General features: G+C 43.2%; 10 protein-coding genes across 10 annotated transcripts; 6 read left to right on the forward strand and 4 right to left on the reverse strand.

Moving 5' to 3' along the window:
• Positions 1-385: 385 nt before the first annotated feature.
• Positions 386-2,475, forward strand: V865_001579 (uncharacterized protein; the record flags this gene model as incomplete). Its single annotated transcript, XM_066225396.1, has 12 exons — positions 386-474; positions 559-658; positions 753-861; positions 928-977; positions 1,045-1,118; positions 1,193-1,265; positions 1,369-1,517; positions 1,607-1,642; positions 1,736-1,798; positions 1,878-1,977; positions 2,045-2,095; positions 2,197-2,475. 12 exons carry the CDS (start codon positions 386-388, stop codon positions 2,473-2,475), a joined length of 1,173 nt encoding a protein of 390 aa, XP_066081493.1.
• A 678-nt stretch (positions 2,476-3,153) lies between these two features.
• V865_001580 (uncharacterized protein) lies at positions 3,154-5,223 on the forward strand (the record flags this gene model as incomplete). Its single annotated transcript, XM_066225397.1, has 9 exons — positions 3,154-3,449; positions 3,535-3,583; positions 3,644-3,756; positions 3,852-4,182; positions 4,297-4,452; positions 4,512-4,585; positions 4,638-4,743; positions 4,846-5,004; positions 5,071-5,223. 9 exons carry the CDS (start codon positions 3,154-3,156, stop codon positions 5,221-5,223), a joined length of 1,437 nt encoding a protein of 478 aa, XP_066081494.1.
• Positions 5,224-5,772: 549 nt separating this feature from the next.
• On the forward strand, positions 5,773-6,981 carry V865_001581 (uncharacterized protein; the record flags this gene model as incomplete). Its single annotated transcript, XM_066225398.1, has 5 exons — positions 5,773-5,844; positions 5,906-6,137; positions 6,211-6,307; positions 6,403-6,796; positions 6,868-6,981. 5 exons carry the CDS (start codon positions 5,773-5,775, stop codon positions 6,979-6,981), a joined length of 909 nt encoding a protein of 302 aa, XP_066081495.1.
• A 271-nt stretch (positions 6,982-7,252) lies between these two features.
• V865_001582 (uncharacterized protein) lies at positions 7,253-8,372 on the reverse strand (the record flags this gene model as incomplete). The annotated part of the gene is made up of 3 exons (XM_066225399.1): positions 7,253-7,732; positions 7,887-7,987; positions 8,069-8,372. 3 exons carry the CDS (start codon positions 8,370-8,372, stop codon positions 7,253-7,255), a joined length of 885 nt encoding a protein of 294 aa, XP_066081496.1.
• Positions 8,373-8,640: 268 nt separating this feature from the next.
• On the forward strand, positions 8,641-14,876 carry V865_001583 (uncharacterized protein; the record flags this gene model as incomplete). Its single annotated transcript, XM_066225400.1, has 12 exons — positions 8,641-8,710; positions 8,772-8,863; positions 8,929-8,988; positions 9,058-9,163; positions 9,243-9,406; positions 9,462-9,545; positions 9,608-10,624; positions 10,685-11,229; positions 11,281-12,413; positions 12,478-13,867; positions 13,922-14,136; positions 14,206-14,876. The coding sequence occupies 12 exons, from the start codon at positions 8,641-8,643 to the stop codon at positions 14,874-14,876; spliced, it is 5,547 nt and encodes a 1,848-aa protein (XP_066081497.1).
• Positions 14,877-15,224: 348 nt separating this feature from the next.
• Positions 15,225-18,091, reverse strand: V865_001584 (uncharacterized protein; the record flags this gene model as incomplete). The annotated part of the gene is made up of 11 exons (XM_066225401.1): positions 15,225-15,429; positions 15,511-15,556; positions 15,654-15,984; positions 16,067-16,446; positions 16,516-16,735; positions 16,796-16,854; positions 16,918-17,026; positions 17,111-17,301; positions 17,374-17,475; positions 17,542-17,729; positions 17,886-18,091. The coding sequence occupies 11 exons, from the start codon at positions 18,089-18,091 to the stop codon at positions 15,225-15,227; spliced, it is 2,037 nt and encodes a 678-aa protein (XP_066081498.1).
• A 380-nt stretch (positions 18,092-18,471) lies between these two features.
• Positions 18,472-19,016, forward strand: V865_001585 (transcription elongation factor SPT4; the record flags this gene model as incomplete). The annotated part of the gene is made up of 3 exons (XM_066225402.1): positions 18,472-18,591; positions 18,685-18,793; positions 18,898-19,016. The coding sequence occupies 3 exons, from the start codon at positions 18,472-18,474 to the stop codon at positions 19,014-19,016; spliced, it is 348 nt and encodes a 115-aa protein (XP_066081499.1).
• A 349-nt stretch (positions 19,017-19,365) lies between these two features.
• On the reverse strand, positions 19,366-20,362 carry V865_001586 (uncharacterized protein; the record flags this gene model as incomplete). The annotated part of the gene is made up of 4 exons (XM_066225403.1): positions 19,366-19,446; positions 19,529-19,753; positions 19,850-19,968; positions 20,092-20,362. The coding sequence occupies 4 exons, from the start codon at positions 20,360-20,362 to the stop codon at positions 19,366-19,368; spliced, it is 696 nt and encodes a 231-aa protein (XP_066081500.1).
• A 994-nt stretch (positions 20,363-21,356) lies between these two features.
• Positions 21,357-22,389, reverse strand: V865_001587 (uncharacterized protein; the record flags this gene model as incomplete). The annotated part of the gene is made up of 3 exons (XM_066225404.1): positions 21,357-21,602; positions 21,714-21,891; positions 21,992-22,389. The coding sequence occupies 3 exons, from the start codon at positions 22,387-22,389 to the stop codon at positions 21,357-21,359; spliced, it is 822 nt and encodes a 273-aa protein (XP_066081501.1).
• Positions 22,390-22,636: 247 nt separating this feature from the next.
• Positions 22,637-23,582, forward strand: V865_001588 (uncharacterized protein; the record flags this gene model as incomplete). The annotated part of the gene is made up of 4 exons (XM_066225405.1): positions 22,637-22,711; positions 22,864-23,183; positions 23,303-23,378; positions 23,559-23,582. 4 exons carry the CDS (start codon positions 22,637-22,639, stop codon positions 23,580-23,582), a joined length of 495 nt encoding a protein of 164 aa, XP_066081502.1.
• Positions 23,583-23,693: the final 111 nt, after the last annotated feature.

Below are 23,693 nucleotides of genomic sequence, written 5' to 3' on the forward strand. Positions count from 1 at the left end.
GGAGGGTCGGGTTCCGAAGGGAAGGAAAGAAGAGACCAGAAGAATGGAAAGGATATTCATGATTGATTGATGGCAGTTAGGCTAGGGTCGAGAAGGATAGGGTACAGTTCGTAGATCAGTGAGTTGTGTGAAATTTTTCTGATGTGTCTGTTAGATTGGGATTAAGCACTGCTTATCTCCTAAGTTGGAGTTGAGCTATCAAATTGTGGGAGTTATCATATCACGTATATATACGAACTTCGAATTAGAAAGAATTTCAGATGGTATCTTAGTTATCTTGATAATTCGTCTACCAAAAAGATTGTCTATAATCTCTCATCTTGTACACCCAAGTAATCATTCATTTTCTCGTTCACTGGACCGGTATAGCAAAGTATCAGCTACAATGACACCTGAAGAAATCGCTTTTGAAGAAGCTGCCAAAGCTTCTATCACCTTGGATCAACGACTAAACCTGGGTACTTTTATTCTTGCGTGAGTACAAAGTACCGTACAACCTTACTACGGGTCCTGCTTTGGGCTTTGGGCTAATTTGGTTTGCCGATATACCATACGTAGAACCGCTACTGATACTTTCCTATGCGGAGTGATGATCATTCAATCAATTGAATATTGGACGTATTCCCAAGATGATAGGAAATTCAACAAAGCCAGTGTGGTGAGTACGATTGACTGAAAATTCGCATCTGTTATTTTTCACATGTAATGATCAACATTGCTCACTGATATTTGCCTGTTTACTTACACTTTAGCTTATCACGACCATGTCAAGTTTGGGCGCCACGATCTTCATCATTGTTCTGATGTTTAAATTGTTCGTATATAATTTCGGTCAATATACCCCCTTTGCTGCTATCCCAGGTGAGTCAGGTTATGGACCTTGGAAGTAATATGTGGTCAAGGCTGACATATTGAACTAACTTGTAGACTTGACATATATGTGTATATTCGATATCATACCTTCAACTGCTACTCAGGTCAGTCAAAATGATCTTTGAGGATCGTCCAACGTGGCTGACGAAAGAGACCTATCCAATCCAATAGTTATTTTTCACATATCGTGCATACAAATTAACTGGAAGATCCAAGATTTTAGCTCTAGTCATTATCGGTATGATGTGAGTCAGACTACCCCTCCTTGTCGAAGAATGCGGTGGTAGTTAAACTGATACGACTATATCAAAATATACAGTCTCGTATCTGTGGCGGGTGCGATCGGATTCCCCATTACTCAAGAAATGTATCATCGAAACAAATCTGATGCTGTAAGTTTTACTGTTCAATGCAGTCCTATCAATGTTCAGATGCCCAGGGCAAATTTTGAAAGATAGCTAATGGTGCATCTTCTGTTGTTGTTTGGTGATCAAGGTGTTACAATCGAAAATCGCTTTAACATACTGTTGGCTTAGTGGTGCATTGGGTGCAGACGTCTTGATTACCATCTCAATCATGTGGGGTCTATGGAGATCGAAGACTGGTTGGAAAGAAACTGATAAGACTGTAAAGAGGCTTATAAGGTGAGTTTTCACAGCACTGTGGCGATATGACGATCTATACAGATGTTGTATCTCATATGTGTGCTGATTCAATTTGGGTTTCTTCGTAGAGTTATGGTTGAAACTCAACTTCCTCCGACTATTTTGTGAGTATTGTGTTTTTCTTGTACAAGAGTTAACCCAAATCAAAAAAAAGGGAAGAATACAGCTGATAATCCCGTTTTGTATCAATTATGCAGATTGATAGTTTTCTTCGTCTTCGTCTTTGGTTTTCCTGATTATTACCTTGATATATATCCTCTGTGAGTCAATTGTTCTCTTTTTTACACGAGTCGCCCTGCTGACGAGAATGGATTGCCACTTTCCACTATATATATGTAGATGGGTACAATCGAAATTCTACACATGTGGACTACTAGCTTCTTTGAATAGTAGAAATTCGCTCAGAAGGGCAATCGCCAATGGTTCTTCTTCAGGAAGAGTAAGTCTTACTTTGCCTTTTGTGGAATATCAAGCTCTCGTCGTTTACAAAGTCGCACTCGTTACAGATCCAGTCAAAAGCACCTGTCGTACATGTCTTGACAGAAACTTATGTTCAGGTGAGTGACTCTTAATATTCGGAATCAAGGATCAGAGACCAAATAACAGAAAGATACGGACACTGATTTGGTGTGTTCGTATGGTGCATTTAATGCCACAGAGCGATGGACAACATGGAACATCCACGAAGAATCAATCCAAACCACGTTACTTGAATGAGAACGATCAGTTCTCACCTCGTCGACAACCTGCTGAAGACCCTTTGGATCTCGATGATGGCTCGATCGGATTGGACGTTATACCTACTTTGGATGATCATGCACAGCAACTCCAACAAGGTACGGCCGATCTCGAAGTTGAAGGAGATAGGGATTCTAGTCATAAGATGGATTATATGGATAATTCAAGTAGGACTGGATTAACTGATAGAAGGAAATAAACTATCTTTCTCTTCATGAAAAGAAAAATAAAACAAGCAGAAACAAGATTCAACATGATTTGTTCTTTGTTTGGTCTTAGGTGAATTATTATGCTTGTCATTGTCAGAGTAGAGTACGATAGATCCACGTACATAGCATGGGATGTATTGGGATTTATGGATACACTGAGAGCGATGATGGCGCTACCAAGTTGCCACATCATTTCGGTCTTATGACCATTCCGTCTAGCCCAATGAGCGGTCTCTCCTTCATCTTGACAACCATCATTGTCAAAGCTTTCAGGACAGATATCAGTGGCGTATCAGGTACAAAGATTGAGATTGATCCGTTCAGAACTGGCTCATTTGAGTCCGAGCAAAGGAAGATTCCTGTGCAGGATATAGAGCTGTTCAGTGCATAGGATGATAGAAATATCAATCTTGCTGATGCAATAGGTTCTTATCGAGGTACGTACATATATGGAACGGTAAACACCAATCGTTCATTTGGTACAGCCCAAAAGAAGGAAGCGACGCAACGCGCTAGTGACGTCATCGTGTAAGACACGTCTCGACAAGATTGGGGAACCAAAACATTCAACTGATAACTACTATCAGCGACCTTTGTTCTGCTCTGCTGTTCCGTATGAATTGACTAACTTTATAGATGAACGATTAGACAAGTGCAATGATATGACTATGCGACCCCTCTTCCCATACTTCACCACGCCTTTGAGAGGGTATCGCTCGCGAGCTCCACTACTCGTCCAGCGGTCTATATCAACCACCATCCGCAATATCCATTTGATGAGTGGACGAGCGACTATACCTCCGAATACCCTCAACGCTCACTCTAATGGGATAGTACGGCGGAACTTCCATCCATCGAGACCAAGGCAAGATGTATTCTTCGTTGCTTTCCCAGCATTGAAAAGTGGGTTATTGAATATAACTAGATTCAGTCTTTTGTTTCTACCATTTGTTTTTAGATACAAGTGAGTGAACATCCATTCCGAACTCTGGCCCTGAACATAACACCAGAATGGAATGTACGCTGATATGAATTGGCGCGGTATGAAGGCTATGGAAGAAGTATAAGAAAACTTCCTATGCTCTTATACAGATACCTGTCAGTTTACCCTTATAGTTTCTTTCACCCCGCAAGGTAATACCACTGACTAGGCAGTAGATCTTCGCTATTTGTGTTGTCTTAGCACTGGGACTGGACCAAAGTCCGCGTACGGGTAGATGGAGGTTGTTGTTGATGACGGAACATGAGGAGATGGCTTGGTCAAGAAGGAAGTGAGTTGCAAGCTTTTGTAACCCTAATCTTCTTTGACCTACCATGTGATAGACGATAGTCAAAGTATATCTGACTTTGCTATTCTTTCACATAGGCAGCAAGAAGTGCTTAGGAACGATGGTCCACTAATCCTCCCACCAGAAGACGAAAGGAGTAAACAAGTAGCGAGAGTAACCAGTAAATTGATCACAGCATTAGAAGAACAAGATCAACATATAATCCACGGTGCATCGTGGCCACCTAGATCACAAGAACTTTCCAGAGTGATGTCAGAAAGAGAAGCGGAATATGGTCAAGACATGAGACGTGTACATTTTAAGCCTTCTGCCACGGCACGTTCAACTTTTATGCCTTTTAGACCTGTCACTAGTAATCCGTTGAAGAAGTTGGAAAGTGCTGATTGGAATTTGTATGTGATCGATTTGGTACGTTCTCATTCTCAATATCATCCTTCCTCTCCCCTTTTTCCCCTTTGGCCATCTCACGTTATCCTGACGCAACGTAGAAGGCTGTAAGCTGATATACATCCCTGTTTCTAGCCCCAAATGAACGCTTTCGCTTTACCAAGTAAAGATATTTTCGTCTACACCGGTCTTCTGAGTACCTTGCCAGAGGGTGATGATTCGCTGTTGGCTGCTGTGTTATCGCATGAGATAGCTCATGTCACTCAACGACATAGTGTAGAGAATATGGGAGTAAGTCAGCTTCCCGAGATTTGGTACCTGGATACAGCTGATATGTGATGAGCGAGTAGTTCTTGAATATCGCAGCGGTAGCTTTTGATGTACTTAGAGGTATCACCTTTGCATTGACCATCTCTTTCCCCATGTAAGCTGACCGTTGCTGTGCGACAGCGAGCAAAAGCTTACGGGTGATATAGGATAACCGATTCTGCGGGACTATTCATAAATTGGGTCAATGACGTGGTGGCTGAACGAGCGTTCTCGAGGAAGTTGGAGCAGGAAGCTGATGCGGTAGGACTCGAAGTGAGTTTGCCAAGTCTAGAGCTCACCTCAGTATTCACCTCGATCTCCCGAATCGCAGTGGTATCGAAATGAAGCTGACATTTGCATTTGCCATCTGCGAAGATCATGGCTACAGCGGGATATGACCCTCGGGCTGCTCAGGATCTATGGGAGTTGATGGCCGCTGTGGAAGCTGATGCAATCGCTGCTGGGCAAGCTATAAAAGTGGAGAATAAGTTTGCGATGTTGAGGACACATCCTACCAGTGAGGCTAGACAGGAGGTGAGTAAGCTGTTCCTCTTCTCTCACAAGGGTTCCGCTCAAAGTGTGCTGATCTTTTGAATATAGGCACTAGCGAAAGATATGCCCAAGGCGTTGAAGATCTGGAGAGATCATTTACCTAAAAGACCTGGTCCTGTTCCAACCCTGAATGCTATCCCATCTCAGCGGGAGCAGACGAAGGAAGGTAGGCTGAAAGAGGCACAAACACTTGCGAGCTAGGCTTTGTACAAGGTTAGATGATATCGATGTTGTAAGATTTGTGTGAATTTGTAGAAGTCCACCATGCATCATTATGATACCCCATGCTTCCGCTAAGCATGATTAAACATGATTACAAATATCTGGACCGGTGCCTGACGTTACACGTACCGAGATGATTTCTAATAAATGATTTCCTAATCGATAAACCAGGATTATAATCACCGAAGTTTCTCCTTGGTGTGAACCAACCCATCAACAAATGCGATGACTAATCAGATTGCATTTGCATTTACTAATCGTTATTATCAATCTTATCAATCGAATGATAACGTCATGTACGATTGAACCATGTATCAGGTAGATACCATGAGAAGGAGGGGGAAAAGGTATATAAAGAGTGGAATGTTGAGCGGGATGTATAGTCTTTTCAAACACAATCTATTCATCCAAATATCCAGACATTCAAACAAAATTCAAACGATCTAATCCTTCACTCACATACACATCACTAATACTTTACTTTATCATCATCTTCAACCGATACTCTCGAACATAAACTTTAAGACCATGTCATCTCAACAAGTCAAGAACGTTGTCGTCTTCGGTGCGACCGGACAACAAGGGACTGCTTTTATTGAAGTAAGTCAAGGCCCATTTTCCCATGCAACTCCACTATACTGATCATTCATGTTTACCGCAGGCATCGTCGTCACACGATGGGCAATACAAGATATACGCCCTATCTCGTAACACTTCTTCATCATCTTCCGTCAAACTATCCAAATTACCTGGAGTCGAGGTCGTCCAGGTCAACAAAGATTATATGGATAAACCTGAACAGGCATTTACAGCTACTGGTTTGAAGGAAAATGAAGTTTATGGGGTGTTTAACGTACAGGGATATGTCAGTGAGAAGGTTGAGCTGGCACAAGGTGGGTTCCTGATAGACACATTCAAACAATATCGCTTAGCATTCTGCTAATATGGTCTTATTCACGACTACAGGCAAAGCGATCATCGTAGCTTCAAAAAGATGGAATGCCAAACACTTTATTTACTCTTCGATCAGTTTTGGTGGGTTGGACGATACAAAGGCCCCAGGGTGAGTCTAGCTGTATCTAGCTCCAGCTTCAGCTTTTTACCTCGATCGAGAATGATTCAATCGTTCAGAAGCTTATACATTATTACGATCAATAGTTTCGAAGTCAAGCGAGACATCGAGAACTACCTGATATCATCCGGTATACCATATACGATCCTCCGTCCTACTCAATTTATGGATAACCTCCTTCCCACATCGGCTTTCATGTTTAAGATCTCACGTACGATCCTCCTCCGTCAGACATTCTACAATCACCCTGAACGGAAACACCAATTGATCTCTTCTAGAGATATCGGTAGAGCTGGATCAGAAGCTATACTCAACCCTGATAAATGGTTAAATGGAATTATCGAATTAGCAGGTGATGAGTTGACTGTCAAAGAGATTGAAGATGTCTACACGGAGGTATTGGGTAAAGAACCGGAATTGACTTTTTGGCCTTTGGCTGCGTTCGTCAAGTGGGTTAGTCCTCTAGGTCCAATGGCCCGAGTAAGTGGATTCTTCACTGGACATCAGATATAGATTGGCTTGAATAGCTGATGTTTGTTATGGTTTGATAGTTTTTCGACGATCATGGATTCAAGGTGAACATCGCACAACTTAAAGAGGATTTACCACAAGTTGGCTTTGAAGATTTGAGATCGTATTTGCAGAGATATAAAGCCTCTCAATAGGTCCTTCTTAGGTTGTTTAGGACAAGAAATATAGAATTCCGATTTTGCGCTTGAAACAATGATTTTCGATATAGCGTTTGAAAGAAAAAATAAAACAACAGTAGAAAATGAGATCGTCTGAAGCTTTGAATTATATCTTTATAATATTGTGTATGTATCCGTAACAAGTCATTATCATTGCAATTCCTCTCGTGAACTCACTTCTGAAGCTGCATCAATAAGGATAAGGGGACAGATTACACCCATTGCATATTGATTTGTTGAGCAGTTTCTACGTATTTTCATTCAATCCCCTTCGCCTTAATCGTACTTCCTTCTTGACAGCAGTCGATAATGTATCACTCGTCTGCGATAGATCCACCACACTCTCATCCTCTTTTTCACCATCACCACTGCTATCCTTCTCACCCTCATCCTTTTCGCCAATCTTGCCAGATCCTCTCAACATTTTCAACCCAACTTTCTTACTCTCCCTCCTTCCCTCGTCCAACTTCCTGGTATACAAATAAACCAATACCATATCTGCAACTCCTACTATGATACCCGTTAGAATACCTAGAAGGATTGATATTTCCTTGGAGTAGCCTGCACTGCTAGTGGAGACTACGTATACTGCTATGGATGATCCGAAGATGGAGAAGAGGATGTTGAGTACGGTAGAGATAGTTTTGGAGAGATTACGGAATTCTTTGCCGATTGAGGAGGAGTTGCTGGTAGATGGGGATAGGTAGGACGGTAGGTATGGGTTCGGCTAAGATAATATGGTGGACGATCAGTATATTATGGTAATTTTACAGATCCGGAAGTAAGAGAAGAATGACTGGCAAGTGAGTACACAATGGGGGTTGGGATTGGTGAATCAAGAAAAGTGTCTCAATTGCCAGAAAGACGGTTGGTTCACTCACCTTGTTACCACTTTCAGCGAGTTTCAACCTATCCAGCTCATTCGGCGGTATATGTATCTCCGTACCTGCTAACAGCGATATCGTGTTGTACTTACTCGGGTCTATAAGTCATGACACAATGGTATATAAGTTTTGATCTGTAATATAGGCGATTCGGCTGGATGGGGATATTCATGGCTCACCTAGTCCATTCTTCTCTAACTGTTCTATCCCCTGGTCTGATCCTGCCCAGCGAGATAACTCTTCTATCGTCTGGTGGGGTACAGTCCGTTGCAGTAGTGTATCTTTGACAGTAAGAGCGCTCAAGTCTCCAGTGTCACCTTTCGGATCATCATCTGATACACCGGCTAAGTGGTATTCATCAAATCGATTACTCGTCGCTCGGTCTAGTTCACCTCGTAATTCTTCCGGTAGATCCACATCGCTCTTCAATAACTCCTGAATCGTCTCGATCAGATGCGGTGGTAGTATTAGTAGCGTGGTCATTCTCAATGGTGGCAACGATGGTCCTAACTCGAGTTATACATAAGTGTTCACGATTGAACCAGAAGCTCAAGCCCGTAACAAAATAAAGACCCAAATCGTCATGTTTTGATGATGTTACGTAATGGATAACATCGATGGCAATGTAAAGTAAACAAGCTGGAAGACGCGACTATTTTCCATGCTCCCGAGCTATGTTGACTTTGTTCACTGTGTACATCTAATCAACATTTCGACAACGGATAAGCAGGAAGGCATCTCACCAGGCAAGATGTCATTCATAGGAGCAGGGGAGCTCGAACACAAGGTCACTCAGCTGCAGCGTCAGCTGGACCACAAAGGTAAATTTGACACCGGGTGATGGGGGATGTCAAGTCAAGCTGATCATCTATCTTCGTTTAGATCATGAATTGAATTCGATAAAGAACGAGCAGCGTAAGAGAGAAGAAGATCTGAGTAATGCTAGAAGGGCCAAAGAGGACGCAGAGTACAAGGTAAGCTCATTGTCTGGGATTCCCCTTGGATGTGTAGCTTACAAAGTGATTTGCTTGTCATGTAGTTGAGGGATGAAGCGGACCGTGCGCATCAGGCGGAAAAGTCTATAACAGCCAAAACGACTGTAAGCGTGTTGTTATACCAGTAACCTAGTGAGAGGACATCGGGCTCATAATTGTGCATCGGAATATAGGAAATCTCACAATTGAAGCTGAAATTATCAAACCTCGAATCAAGTTTGAACCAAGCCACTGATAAATTGAAGAAGGAAGAGATGGACAAGGAGAGAATACAGAATGGTGTGTTTCTGAATTCTATCCTTACTACATATCCCCAGTTCAAATGATAATGACTAACGAGATCGTCCCGCTGCCGCAGCCCTGGACGAAGCTTTGAACAGCGGAACAGAAGGAGCTTCGCAGCAGATCAAAAATCTCCAATCCAGGACGAAACAACTCGAAGAAGCTCTGAGATCAGCCGAACAAGAGAAAGAAAGACTGAGAAGTCAAGGCATTTCAAATGATCCGTGGGGCTCAGGAGAGGTAAGTTGCCATCATAAAGAATGGGTTCTTCCACACATTGATGAGATCACTGTAGCCTTTAACTCGAGGCGAAAGGAATAGGATGATGGTACTGCAGAATCAGGTAGAAAGTCTAAGGGAAGAGAACGCCAGATTGCAGGTATGTCAAGATAATTCATTTTGATCAGTCAATTGTGATCTGATCTTTGTGTTCGTGTACAGGCATCTGGACCATCTAAATCATCTTCATCCGAATTCTTCTCCTCTTCCTCACCTTCCCGTCCCAAGACCAAACGACGTTCCATGTCAGTATCTGCACCCGCCCCTCCGGAGCTGATCGAATTGGAAAACCAAATTCTGTCCCTGAAAGATCAACTCGCGATCTGTAAGAAAGACCTGGATAAAGCGGTCAACGAGAAACTGTCTGTTGAGATCACATCCAAAAAGAAGATGGAGAAACTGCAGAGTGATATGGATGATATCAAAGAAGAACTGGATTTCTACAGGAGAAATCAAGATGGAAATGGTACCTCCAGTACACAAGAGGTTGAGAAGATCAAGAAAGTGTTGACCAGAGAGAATGATAAATTGCAGATACAGTTGAAGGAGAAGAATAATGAAGTTGCCAAACACGTACAACAGATCAAGGATCTCGAGAATCACATCGAATCCGTAGGGAAATTAAAAGCTGATCTAGAGAGAGAAAGGAATTTGCGACAATCCCTCGAAGCTTCCAAGGGTGATTCATCAGTATCTTTAACTCTATTAGAAGAGGCAGAAGAGCAGATTCAATTACTCCGAGCTGAACTTGTTAAAGCTCGATCCACCTCTGCTACCACTGCTACTGCTTCATCATCGAAAGGAGGGGATATGGAGATTCGACATGTCAAACGAGAATTACAGAAAGCCCTGAGGGATAAAGAGTACCTCGAAAGTCTCGTGAAAGAGAACGACGAATTATTAGCTGAGAAAGATGAGGAGATCCAACGGATGAAGACTGCCATACCTGTTCCTTCGTCGCCTGTCTTGGGAGCTAAAATTGATGACACTAGATTACAAGAATTAGAAGAGGAGAAGATGGGTCTGGAAGAAAAGATAGAGGAACAAAAAGAAAGATACGAAGAAGAAATCAAGGGTATCGAAAGTCGGTTGGAGATGGTCACTAAGGAGGTCAACGCTGTCAAGATCAGTGAGAAGCAGTTGGCAGAAAGGTTAGCAATGGCTCAAGAGGAGGTCGAGGTAAGTCGTATAAGGGGTGATTACATTTTACCTTGTGAAATAGCTAACGTGCTTCTTTAGACACATCGTCATCAACGAGTCTCCACCGAGACACAACTCGAATCTCTCAGCGAGAAACTCACAACCAAGGAAACGGAAATTTTGTCACTCAACGCTCAACTCTCTCGATTGCGAGACGATCTCGATAAAGCTCAGGACGCATATTTGATCGCTCTACAGGATATCGAGTCTACGAGAAACCGACTTCAAGAACTCGAAGTCTCTTTAGATGCCAAGGAGAAACTCCTAGACGATCTCAGGGCTCAGCGAGACGGACTTGTGTCCACATTGGCTACTAGATCACGAGGCGATGCGGACTTTGCTTCGTTAGGAAATGCTTTGAAGGGTGCTCAAGCTCAATTGGCAGAAGTCGAGATCGCTTTGACAGAGAATGAAGGAGAAAAAGCTAAACTCCGAGAAGCTCTGGCTGGTGCAAAACTCGAGAGTGATCTATCTTCGCAACAGGTCAATGATCTATCGGCGAATTTGGTTGCTGTCGAGAAGCAGCTGGATGAGGTCGAAGAGCGGGCCAGAACATTATCGCAACAGAAGGATGAAACTATTCGGTGAGTAATGTCTTCTATAATCATGGTCCTCGGACTGACAATCACTTGTAGGTCACTCAACGATCAGCTCGATGATCTCAAAATGGATGTCAGCTCACTGCAGATCAAACTCGACGACAAGATTGCCGAGCTTGCTGTATCTACCGCGTCTCACGATAAGATACAAGATCTATTTGACGAAGCCATGAAATCTCTTGGCGAAGTTCAAGCTAAACTCTCCGAAGCTGAAGAAGCTCAAGCGGATCGATCGACTGCAACCGAAGCGAGACACAAGGATGAAGAGCTATTCCAACTCAAAGAGGAGAAGGCTCAACTTAGCCAAACGTTACAATCTGCTAAAGAGGAGTTCCAGGAAGAACTGGCTGCGACCACTTTCAAAGGTGAACAAGATCTCCTCGAAGCTCAAGGTCGTGTTCAGAATTTGGAGAAGCAAGTCGAGGACCTCCAATCAGCCCTTTCCTCTGTCCATCATTCAAAATCATCGATCACCAGTGATAGTGAGACTGTCCATCGTTTGGAACAGAAGATCTCACAATTGCGATCCGAGCGAGACGACTTGCGACACAACCTTTCTTTCGTACAGAACGAGAGACATTTCGCCATTCGAGCTGCTAATACAGATAAAGAAGCCGCCTTGGAAGATGTACGAAAGGTGAAGGATGAAATCAAACAAAGTAATATGGCTTGTGAACGACTACGAGTGGAGTTGGAGGAAGTGAAGATTCGCCTAGCCGAAAACGCCAGCACAGTTCATGAAATAGATGATGAAGAGAAACAACAGCTGGTGGAACGAGTCTCTTCACTCGAAGCTGAGCTCTCGGATCAGTCTGAGAAAGTTAAATCGCTGGAATCCCAACTCAAATCTCGAGAAGAAGCTCTCTCGGACATTCAAGGTCAATTGCAAAAGGCTGAGAAACGGGCTGAAGGTTTACAAAAGGAATTATTGGAGATGGTCAACCACGTTGGACAAACTACAAAACTTTCCGATCCACCACGACATTCACCTACTTCAGAGGAGACCAGCGATTTACCTACTGATTTGGTATCTGCGATGAATAATGGAGAAACTCGAAGTAGAAGAACCTCGCTGAGTCATATGCGATCAAGGTCGAACGTGTCGGCGAACATGCTGCAGAACCTCAATACCGAGAGACAATTACAAGCTAAAATTGGTAGACGAGATGGTGAGTCTCTGTTTTTACTACCTGTTCTTAAACTGTATATCCAACTAACAATTTTGATGGACAGCTCGAATTGCCGAACTTACCCATGATCTCGAGAAGGCGAATCTCAATCTTACACTTGCCAAAGAGGCTCAAGAGGAGACTCTCGAAGAGATCACTGAACTTGCAGAAGAAAGAGATAGGCTTCAAGCTGAGCTTCGACAATCGACTCAGCGGATTGAACAAGTCCAAGTCCAAGTCGAAGACCCTGAGGCTCTTCGTGCTATGGTATTGGCTTTGGTGATCTACCGACAGAGTGTCAAATCCGCTGAATCTAGATGGAACGTCGCCAGCGAGATGCTCTCCAGGTCACGAAATGCCTCCACGGCGTTACGAGCACATATCGATGTCGCTGAACACAAATCTAACAAAGACGCTCAACATGTCCAGAGCTTGGAACGGGAGAAGACCGCTTTAGAAATGCAAGTTGCCGCTTTGCAAGCCGAGGAGACCACTTCGAGATCTCAATTGGACGAAGCTAGAAAATCTATAGGTGACCTTCAGCGTCGTCTTTCCACGTACGAGGCAGCAAGCTTGTCTACTGCTGAATCAACTGCCGCATTATCAGCTATGGAAGCTCAAGTTACTGAAAGAGAAGAGAGGATAAGAGAACTCAAAGCGCAAAATATAGAGTATACCGCTCGAATCGAAGTCTTGGAGGGCGATCTGGCTGAACTCAAGTCATCAAGAGATGAAGATTTGACTGCCTTAAACAGCAAGATCAGCGAACTTGAAGGTGAACTGAAAGATAGTCAAGATAAAGTCAAAGAACTTGGAACGGAGAAAGAAGGATTAGTGGAAGAGATCATTGCTGTGGAAAGAGCTTTGGAGGAAGGTATGAATGCTGCTTCAGCTGAACAGGAAAAGATGGAGGAGAAGTACAAAGAAGTCGAAGTTCGTGTTGTGGAACTTGAAGGTCAACTGAGAGAAAAAGTCACCCAACTTGAAGAGATGACAAGGAAGTCAGAGGACGTAGAGAGAGATCTGGAAACTGCGAAGGACATAGTGACGGACATGACGAAAGCTTCAGAAGAGGACCAAGCCACGGGGCATAAGTTACGCGGCGAACTTGATATTCTCAAAAAGACCAATCAAGGTAATTCAGACGTGGTTACTGAACTTCGAGAACAACTAGCCACACTGCAAACTAGCTCAAGGACCGTCGAAGAGGAGAAAAAGGCTCTTACGATGGAGATCATACAGCTCAAAGAATTTGTCTCTTCCGCCAATGATCAAACTGATCTCACGAAGAAACAACTCGATAACACTGTCATAGAGCTTGAGGACGCTAGAAAAGCGAAAGAGATGGTCGACGAATTAGTCCAACAAGTCAAGATTGAACTGGCTTCTTCGGAGGAACACAGGAAAGCTACTGAGAGCTCTCTGGAGGACATAACAAACAGAATGGATAAATTGTGAGCTCCCAAACATTCATGATGAGGAAACCGACGACTGACATCATCTTACAGGTCCGTGGAGCTCAATGTCACTAAAGTCGATCTCGTCGAGAAGACGCAAGCATTGCAAAATGCCCTGATCGTTTCGGAAGAACAACAAACTGATCTGGAGAGATTGAGATTGGAAAACTCGGATCTGAAGGTTCAACTTGAGAAGGCTCAATCAGCCACTCCAACTGTCGAAGTTGATGAAGAATTGGTAGCTGATCTAAAAGAACGAATCGAGCGTGAGTTTTACCAATCCCTATAATCGATGTAGAATAAGTCAGATGCTGACGATGAATTAATGATTGCAGAACTTGAATCCTCTCTGACTCAGAAGACGGAAGAGGTTGATGAAGCCGATGATCGAACTCGAGAAGCGTTCAAGACGAACGCTAAGTTAGAGAAGAAATTGGGTAAATTACAAAGACAGTTGGAAGCTGCTCAAGTAGAGAAGAATACAGCTTTGAACAAACTTGCTACTCAGCCTCAAGCTCAACCGAGACAACCGGTTGTCACTTCTTCAAGTTCAGCACCCACGATTATATCCGCTGCTGTTGTCGCCCCACCGCCAGCATCACCACTAGCACCTACGCCGATTCAGACCGTAGCTGCAGCTCCACCAATGACGACCAAACCTCGAGTTGTTTCTGCCCCATCTCCGATCCAGCGCACACCTCTCTCATCAGTAAACATCTTCCAACCTTCATCCAACACCCATGACCCTTCACCTATCCCTACATCAGGACACAAGAGACATCGAGAAGATGATCCTGTGAAACCTATCCCGACAGTCGACGCTATACTCCAACCTCCTTCAATGAAATCGATCTCACCACATAGACCCAAATCTAGCTTTACACCCCAACGAGGAATATCCACCCATGGCCATACTCAGGTTCAGGGGAATCCCAATTTGGATATAGCTAAACAGAGACCTGCTTTCCCCTTACCTCCTACTAGGAGTGTTTTCCAACCGAGATAGATCGATTCAGAATGAACTGTATATAAGTCATGTTTGGAATAGATAATCAATTATGTACAGTACCTTATTTCTTCAGTAATGACGACGATCGGAATGACTGAAATGATTGGGCTTCTTTGATCTCTTTTGGACCTCCAATTTTTCTATATCAATATTAGTCTTTCTGCTTCCTTATGTATACACAATGACAAGTGCATGAAAATAATGTTTCGTATAATGTATAATGGATATAAAGTATAGCATGCAAATTTCGGTCGTATCAAATTCACTTTTGAGGTAACTGACTAAAGTAATACAAATACAACTGGTTCCAATTTTTGCTCTACATGTATATATTCACCAACCGTCCTACCTCTTCTTATTGTTCTGGGGGACACTCTGTCTATTACCCACACTCAATACCATATGGGCTTCACCGGTCTTCTGTTGTCTCCTTGTAAACGCATCGGTCATACCTAACGGAGTATCTGTGGCGCCCATCGTAGCTTGTTTACGCTCCTCGGCAATTTTCTTGAGTCGTTTTTCGGTTTTCATTCGACCAGAGGTTTTACCACTATAAAACAATAGCAAAAGTCAGTCACGATACGGGATGAAATCAGGAAAGAGAGTGATGCAAATGGAACTGAAAACTTACTGGAACTTGTGCGACAGTGATTTCCAAGCTTCTTTCGGTGTCATTTCTAAATAAAACAAGAAGTAAACGATTAATCATCAGCAAATATTCTCCTATTTTTGGTCGAGTTAAGATAGGGTGAAGAATGGAACGTCAAAACTTACTTCTTCCAAATTCATCCGTATAGACAATATTGATATCCGGTCTATACGTCTTATAGCTTTCCAACGCATCTCTAGCCTCTTGTTGTTCTCTCATCCTATTCTCATATTCACGTTGAGCTTGATCTTTGTTTCCACCTCTAGACATGATCCTTTCCATTTCCCTCTGGGCGACTCGTCGTCTATGATCCGCCAACCAGAGATCTTTCTCTTTCTGTATTCGTTCTCTTTCTTTCTCTTCTTCTGTAGCGGCCTTGAGGGCACCTTGATTTCGTAACATTGATAGAATTCCTGCTACACCGTTACCAACGACTGGTTCAGATTCGGTAGGAACCTATATCGTAAACAGCAGAAGTCAGCTTGTATTCGAGAATCTAGTTGAGAAGTGGTGAATGAAAGTATGGAAGTCAACTTACTCCTGCCTCTTCCTTTTTGATATTTTCCATCTCCTGCATCTGACTATCAATCTTCAGCCTATATTCGTCCAAGGATAATCCCTCTCTAGCAGCCATTTCAGCCAACGCATCATCCTCTTCATCAGACATATCTTCATCTTCATCCATCTCTCCTTCCTCGGGTCGTTCAATCTTCACTACGACAGGTTGTTGTTGTTGATTGGCAGTGGCGGTTGAAGGTGGTGTAGCAGCTCGTTCCTTCTTGACTGGAGCGGCGAGCGATTCGAGAGTGACATTTCGTACGAATTCGGAAGTATCGTCAAAGGTGATTCGTCCATCTTCGTCGCCATCGCCTCCATCGGCAGGTTGAGCAGCTTCCTCTTCCTGTTTCTGCTGAGCGACTGAAAAGGATGATAAGTTACATCGCTCAAATCTAAACTGTAATGATAGAGTAAAATCACGGCACTTACTTTGTGCAGCCAGATCCTCAGGCTTGATCTTAGGCTTCTTCTTTGCGTTTTCTCTCCTCGATCTAGCCAATGCAGCTTGAAGATCGTCATCGTCCACCAAGTTATCCGGTCCTTGATCTACCACTCTTCGCTGGAAAGTGGGTTCCCCATCAACTTCCATACCATTCTCATCTTCACCATCAGCCTCCGCCTTTCGAGTTGATCGCTTGGCCTTCTTTTTCTGTATTGAAATGGTTTCATCAGCTGGTAGTCTCGGGCTACGATGACTTCGACAGCTTACCTTTGGCTTCTTGAATCCCTTTTCTCCCTCTTTCGCATAATCTGATACCTCAAACTCCTCTGAAGAATGGGATTGATCAGTCGTGCGATCAATCTCGGACTGACCACCACTTCCAGACTCACTTGTGTAATCCAAGTTCAGCTTGACTTTCGTAGCGGGGGCCATGCCCATCTCGGTATCTTCGTCGACAATCTTCATCTTCTTCTCGATGGGCGCCCCCAGTCGGAATCCCTAAAAAAATGAATCTCAATATCAGCTAAGCTTACAGTAACCAATTCATAACAGCTGATAGATAGATCGAAAACGAAAACATACCTCTGACTTGGCTTTGCCCGACGAGAACTCATCATCGTATTTACCCAAAATATCCGCTTTGATACCAATCCTATTCTCGTCAAACTCTTCATCATCGTATCCCGTATATTGTTCTGCAGCCTTTCGTTTCCTTTCCTTAGCAGCTTTGATAGCTGCGTCATCTACCATATTGACATTTTGCAATTCGTCCTCTATAGTTCATGAACAAGATCTGTCAGTTGGCTGCCTTTCATCTCGATGAGATACAGGAGCAAAAGACTTACCATCACCTTCCAGTATCCTATTATCTTTCAAAGTCAAAATGACATCTTCACCTTCCTCAAAGTCATCTACATCGTGACCAACTTTCAATCCGCTCAAATCACCTATACGCAAAATATCAGCGACATCCCTCCTAGCACGCAGGACAGTTGGGAGACACAGATACCTACGTTCATCATATATCGCTTTATCAGCTTCTTCCATCTCTTTTGCTCTTCTTGCCAATTCTGCCGCTCGTAATTTCTCTCTTTTCTTCTGTTGTTTGATCCATGATTTCGTATCTAGCTTATCATCTTCGTTGGATGTTCCGAGAGTTTTACCCTTGAGTTTCGCATTGAGTGCTGATCGATTACGGGATCTATGGTCGCAGGAATACACGTCAGATATATTACTCTAGGTGTATGTTATGCTAGAAAGGAAGAAAGGTATGAACGCTGTTTCTGATTATTCAAGCGAGATGTATCGAATAGAAGTGTGTGAATGTGCAGGAGAAAGAGAAATGATCGATACTGACCTTTCAATACGTTCTTTCAAGTCCTTTTCCTCTTTCTCCTTCCTCATATCCTCTCTCCTCTGAGCATAGTTCGCCTCTGCCAGAGCATCCTTGTCTACCGGTGCTTCTTCACCTGAACCTTCGGCAGGAGCAGCTGTCGACAACCCCAATTGTTCTCTCAACTTGAGGGTCTCCTCGATAGTGAGTGATTCTTGATTCATCGACATCTTGTATATTGGTCAATGAGGTTTTGTGAGATAGAGTTGGTGAAGATGAGAGATGAATGAGTATGAGTATGAAAGGGCAGATAGATATGAATTCAAGGTCGGTTGGGTGGCAAATCCCAAGTTCAACTGCCCACGCTACGGTGGACGGTATTTCGGCAATTGGTGTATGTGGCACCCCTCTGACCACCTCGAAGCGACCACCGTTGATCCAGATGTCAATTCACAGTTGCTTTCTATACTCTCTCTGGTCTATGATCGATTGAAACAACATATATATACCCTTCACACGCTATACCCTTCACACGCTATTCCGTTCCGCTTCATCTTCAATCAAACTATTCACACCTCACAGCTATTCATTCAGCTGCTTTACCCAAAAAATGCCACCAAAAGGAGGATCTCGAAAGACAGAGCTTCGAGCTTGTCTGATATGTTCCGTACTTCAGTCCACCAATGATTTCTTGACTCAGGGTTGTCCGAATTGCGAGGAGATCTTAGAGGTGAGTTTTCCATCCTCAAGACAACGTACAGTCATTGTTACCTATCTTGTATTTCATGCAGTTTAGCTGATGGACGTGACACTTTCATAATAGATGAGAGGTTCAGCAGAGAGAGTAGCGGAATGTACGAGTGTGACATATGACGGGATGATAGCTATGATGGAACCTTCTGAGAGCTGGGTAGCCAGATGGCAGAGGATAGGTAAGTCACTTTTTTTGATAAGATAATCCCCGAGTTTACATAGTATAGGATGGCCTGACAGACAAAACCAAATGCTGATATCTTTTCAATTTTTTTCCCTATAGACAAAAAGATGAGAGGGATATACGCCGTCCGAGTGACTGGTCGACCACCACAGGATGTTATAGATGCTATAGAAGCTAGAGGAGGTGTGTATAGACCTAGGGATGCCGTCGAGGATTAGGAGAAGCATGGATACAAACCCGGCTATTCTGGAGTATTGAAGGAGGACTGGGTTAAGGGAGGAGCTATTCGATATACCCTTCATCAAGATATATACGATTTCATCATCAGCAATTTGTAAGTAATCTAGTGTAATATATGTCATGTAACTATAAATCTATCGCTTCCATCATACAATAAAGGAAGGTCTTCGCTCGAAACTCACATCCCACTAACAAAGATTCGTATGATAGTTTTCGTAAACTGGCATGAAAACCATACAATCCATTCATTCATAGTAGATACATAATTACTTCTGACCTTTACTGCAAACATCTACTACTTCTACTTTGTACAATCTATAATCAGACTTATACATCTTTAGCCAAAGGAGCTTCGGCAGTACCACTACCGTATGTCTTGACTGGTTCCTTAGCGGCTGTTTCGTCTCCCTATAGGAATAATATTTCATAGGTTAATCAGCTACGATCAATCATCAAGACCAGATAATCTGGGTTTTTGCAGATGGCTCACCTTGAAGAGTTTGACTTCTTTATCAGACATCAACTTGGATACCATATCAGCTTGAGTCTTCTTGAACGAGAACCCGAACCCTTCGTGAGAGTAGTCCTTCTCATTGGCTTGATCCTTATGGTAGAGAATCAAAGGGAAATCGGAATCTTTTGTAGCTGGGTCCAAGACGATGGATACGAGAGCATTGATAGTTGCCGTCTTGGGGATAAGGTGGAAATGCCATGTCTATAAGAGGTAGATTTGGTCGATCAGCCGATATCCTCACCAGTATTGAACCGGTGTGATATGAAGATGATGAATTAGAGGGGATGTCCCACTCACTTGCTTATTCCTAAATTGAATCAAAGTATCTTCATTCTTAACTATCTCGTATGCTACATTCTCGGATTTGGGGAAAAGTTTGGGAAGACCAAACCATTGTCCTGCCATCTTGTATCGGTCTGTACAGAAAAGCACCACAAGGTGTCAGCGTCTCGATACCCAAGGATATCATACATGATCCCAAGGGGATGACAATGCACCATTTATTATGATGCTTGATAAGTTGGATAGAGCAAACTTACCATTGGCATAAACAAATTGATCATCATAAACACAAGCTGGCGCATATCTCGCTACTCTCTCAATAGTAGGTTGACAGGAGTACAAGGCGATCACATCATCTATCAACTTTTGTCTGTTCTCTGGTAAAGGAATCGAATTGGCAGGATTAGGTTCCATATCTTCCGTAGGGAGTGTTTGTCTAGGTTCGACAGATTCTCCGGTTACGCCTGATGCGGCTTTACGAGTGTCCAAAATGATTTGGGGAATTCCAACTTCTTCTGAAACTGACATTTTGGTACTGTCGGTGCTGTTTTGTTTAGAAAATATAGAGAATGATCGTCTTTGAGGTTGACGTTGTATTTGGAGTTGTGTTTGGAATTGTTGTCTTATTGAAGTTATCAATGATCGATTCTTACTTATCGAACTTGAAGTAGAATAATTGCTACTAGTATTACTATTGCTGGTGGAAGATGATGGCAAAGGGTTTAATAATGGTGGTAAAGATAATAATGATATTTGAGATCTAGGTAATAAAGGTCTAGTAGGGGTACTATTTATATAAGGTAATGAATGGGTGGTAACGCCAACTGCAGATCGACAAGATGACATCAGAGCAAAGCATCAGACGTGGTGTATGGACCGATGACCGGACTAAAGTAATTGTATCTGAACAGGTCTCTGCACGTGAATGAGACGAAATGACGAGGTGGGACTTCTAGTAAAAGGTGGGTCGAGGGATCGTACTTGGCAATAATGTCAAAGTACTCATTTGTACAAGATCAGTCTAGTTTATATCCCTCTGTGCAAGATGATCGGTCATTCATCCCCGACCTAGACAGAGATAGAGACATCGACGATCCGTAGAGGAAGTATCGATAACCTATCTCGACTCCTCATCGCGGTGAATCCTTCGGGCATAGGTATGCCATATCACTCGAATTCAATGTTAGTAACAGTTGATTATGTTATGGTATGCTATCACGATGCCGAATGATCGTAAAACGTCATTGACAATGTTATCGATCGGAGCAATCAACAGAGGCCGATAATCGATAATCGAGATAATCGACACCTTAACTTTTTCACTCTTGAAAACAGGCACGCTTGGTCACCATTTACGGGAATCACCATACTGTATACTACTACTGTAGCTTCAGATAAGTCACAACATGAGAGACGATGGGTACAGAGATAACAGTCATCGTAGAACGAGAAAGTATACAGTGTTGCGTCCATTGCATTATACACATGAAACCATCGAAGTACGCTTCATCAAAAACGCATGTTACATATACATAGACGATACTTCCCCTACCCCTTTCCTCAACCCTCTTACGCGTCCCATACCAGGTGCAGAGTACGGTTCGTCATCGTCTTGTGTCCAACGTTTATTGCTTTGACCAAAGGTATCGCTTATACCCGGTGAGATGAGTTTGAGAGTCGAATGAATTTGGGAGGAAGGGAGAGATGAGAGCGGAAGAGGCAGGAGTATGGTATTCGGCTGGGCGATTGATGAAGTTGGATGAGAAGCCTACGACAAGCACGAAGATAATGATTAGCAAATCGACGACATATGAAACATTCATCTGATGGAGTTGATGGGAGTTATGAATCGTCCTTGTCGAAGAATTGTGTAACTCACGAGAGAGACCAGACCCCCCGCTATGCCTGTAAGATAATTAGGGGAATCAAAGCATTTGGTTCCTTCTACTGCCAAAATATCACAGGATAATATTCGGATAGGTGAATTATCCAGTCTTTCTCCTCTTTCAGATGGAGGTGGGATGTACATGGAAGGGACATATGAAGTAACAATGGTCCTATACGAGCAATCAAGAGTCAGAATGAATACCATCATTGTCGTTATGAACCATTCCGACGAAAGTGTAGGAATATATGATGTATGATGTATTAACATACCATTTCTTAGCTTTCACCTTTCCTACTAAGCTCTTCACCACTTCCCAGCACTCATCTCCACCCAATTCACCTTCTTCTATCGAAACTACCGTATTCTTTCCTACTTTCGTAACTCCCCCAACATTCTTACTTCCTATTTTGATTCCACCGATCTTCTCACCTTGAACACCCTTCAGTATGTATCTACCAGCTTGACCTAAACCCACTACTACCTCATCTACTTCATCTTTTAGTCCAGTGATATCCACCTGTATACCGTCGTTGATCCTTATTTTGGGTTTGGTAGATGGACCGGGAGCTGTCGCGGGATATGACCCTTGACCTTCTTCGTCGGATGAATCTGATTCGAGCAAGTATCGGGGAGGTGGGACGGTGAGAGGGGATAGAGGGTCGTTCATCCTGTCTATAAGCAATGTTTGCGTTGATTGTTCATTGCATACATGATCCAATTCGACTTGCAAGCTATGAATGTTGTGCAGGCGTGGTGCGTATGTGGAGGCCATGTTGCGTCTGCATCTGCCACTTTAGTATGGTGATTTACCCTTAACAACCTCACTTTGCCTTTTTCCCACTCGACAACTACAATAACATCTCTTTCGCTCATTCTGTCATAAGATCATTCATATAGACCCGCATTTCGCCAAAATGGGTGCAGCACAATCCTCTCAAAATGTTCAGGAGCAGGTGATAACTCCTTCAGAGCCTGGTACTTCTGTTCAAGTGAGTGTTGTTGCCGTCTTATGCTCGTTCCTTCTCTCTGTCTCCTTCTTTCCCTCCCTCCCCTCATCTCTCCCACTTTTCTCCCATATTGCTACCCCTCTCCCCACTACTCTGTTCCTAGCACTTAATTGCAGTACTGATCCTTATTACAGTTCTCCCCATCCCTGATATCCCGTCTCTCTTCCCCCTCCGACTCATCCTCTTCCTCATCCAGCTCAGCAGATGATATAGTCCGAAGACGACTCGCGGCCGAGTCTGCCAATCTCAGATCTCAAGAAGCGGAGATCTTATCCAAGATCAATGCAGCTTTGGAGAAGGAGAATCTGGATAAGGAGAAACCCGGTATGAGCTCAGAGGTTTTGGGTAAGGATATCGAACAGATCAGAGAGAAGGTTGAGAGATTGAAAGAGAAGAAGTTGAATACTTCAAAAGGAGTTAGGGAAGCTAGGGAACAAGTGGAAAAATGTTATTTGTGAGTGAGCTTCTTATGACTCTGCGCATCCAATAGTCTATTGACATTCTAACGCAACTCTTCTCCGTCTGATACCTTGGTGAACGAGGTCGCTAATGTACCACTTGCTATCGACATAGGACCAACCCCGAAAAACCACTTGATTGTTGGAAACAGGTAGAAGCTTTCAAGTCAGAAGTTGCCAAACTTGAGCAGGTGAGTGTGACGCATGACAACCCAGCCACTTTCCTTTTTGTCCGTACTCCCTTACGAGTGTTCTTCAATGTGCCCCTCTCCAGAATGGATGAGATTCATTGGAGTCCGATATCCCCCAATCCCACGTCAACATATCGGCTCAGTCTCGAATGCATTGCTGACCTTGATCTAACATTACAGGCATTCGTAAAATCCCTCCAATAGATATATACAGGAACAATGCAACCCATGAAAATATGACACATTCCTTTCTTCGTTGCAGCAACTTACAGACCATTTTCCACTTCTTCGATGATATTTGAGGCTTTCAAATAC

Source organism: Kwoniella europaea, chromosome 1 (assembly GCF_036810445.1).
Source record: "Kwoniella europaea PYCC6329 chromosome 1, complete sequence".
Classification (NCBI taxonomy): Eukaryota; Fungi; Basidiomycota; class Tremellomycetes; order Tremellales; family Cryptococcaceae; genus Kwoniella; species Kwoniella europaea.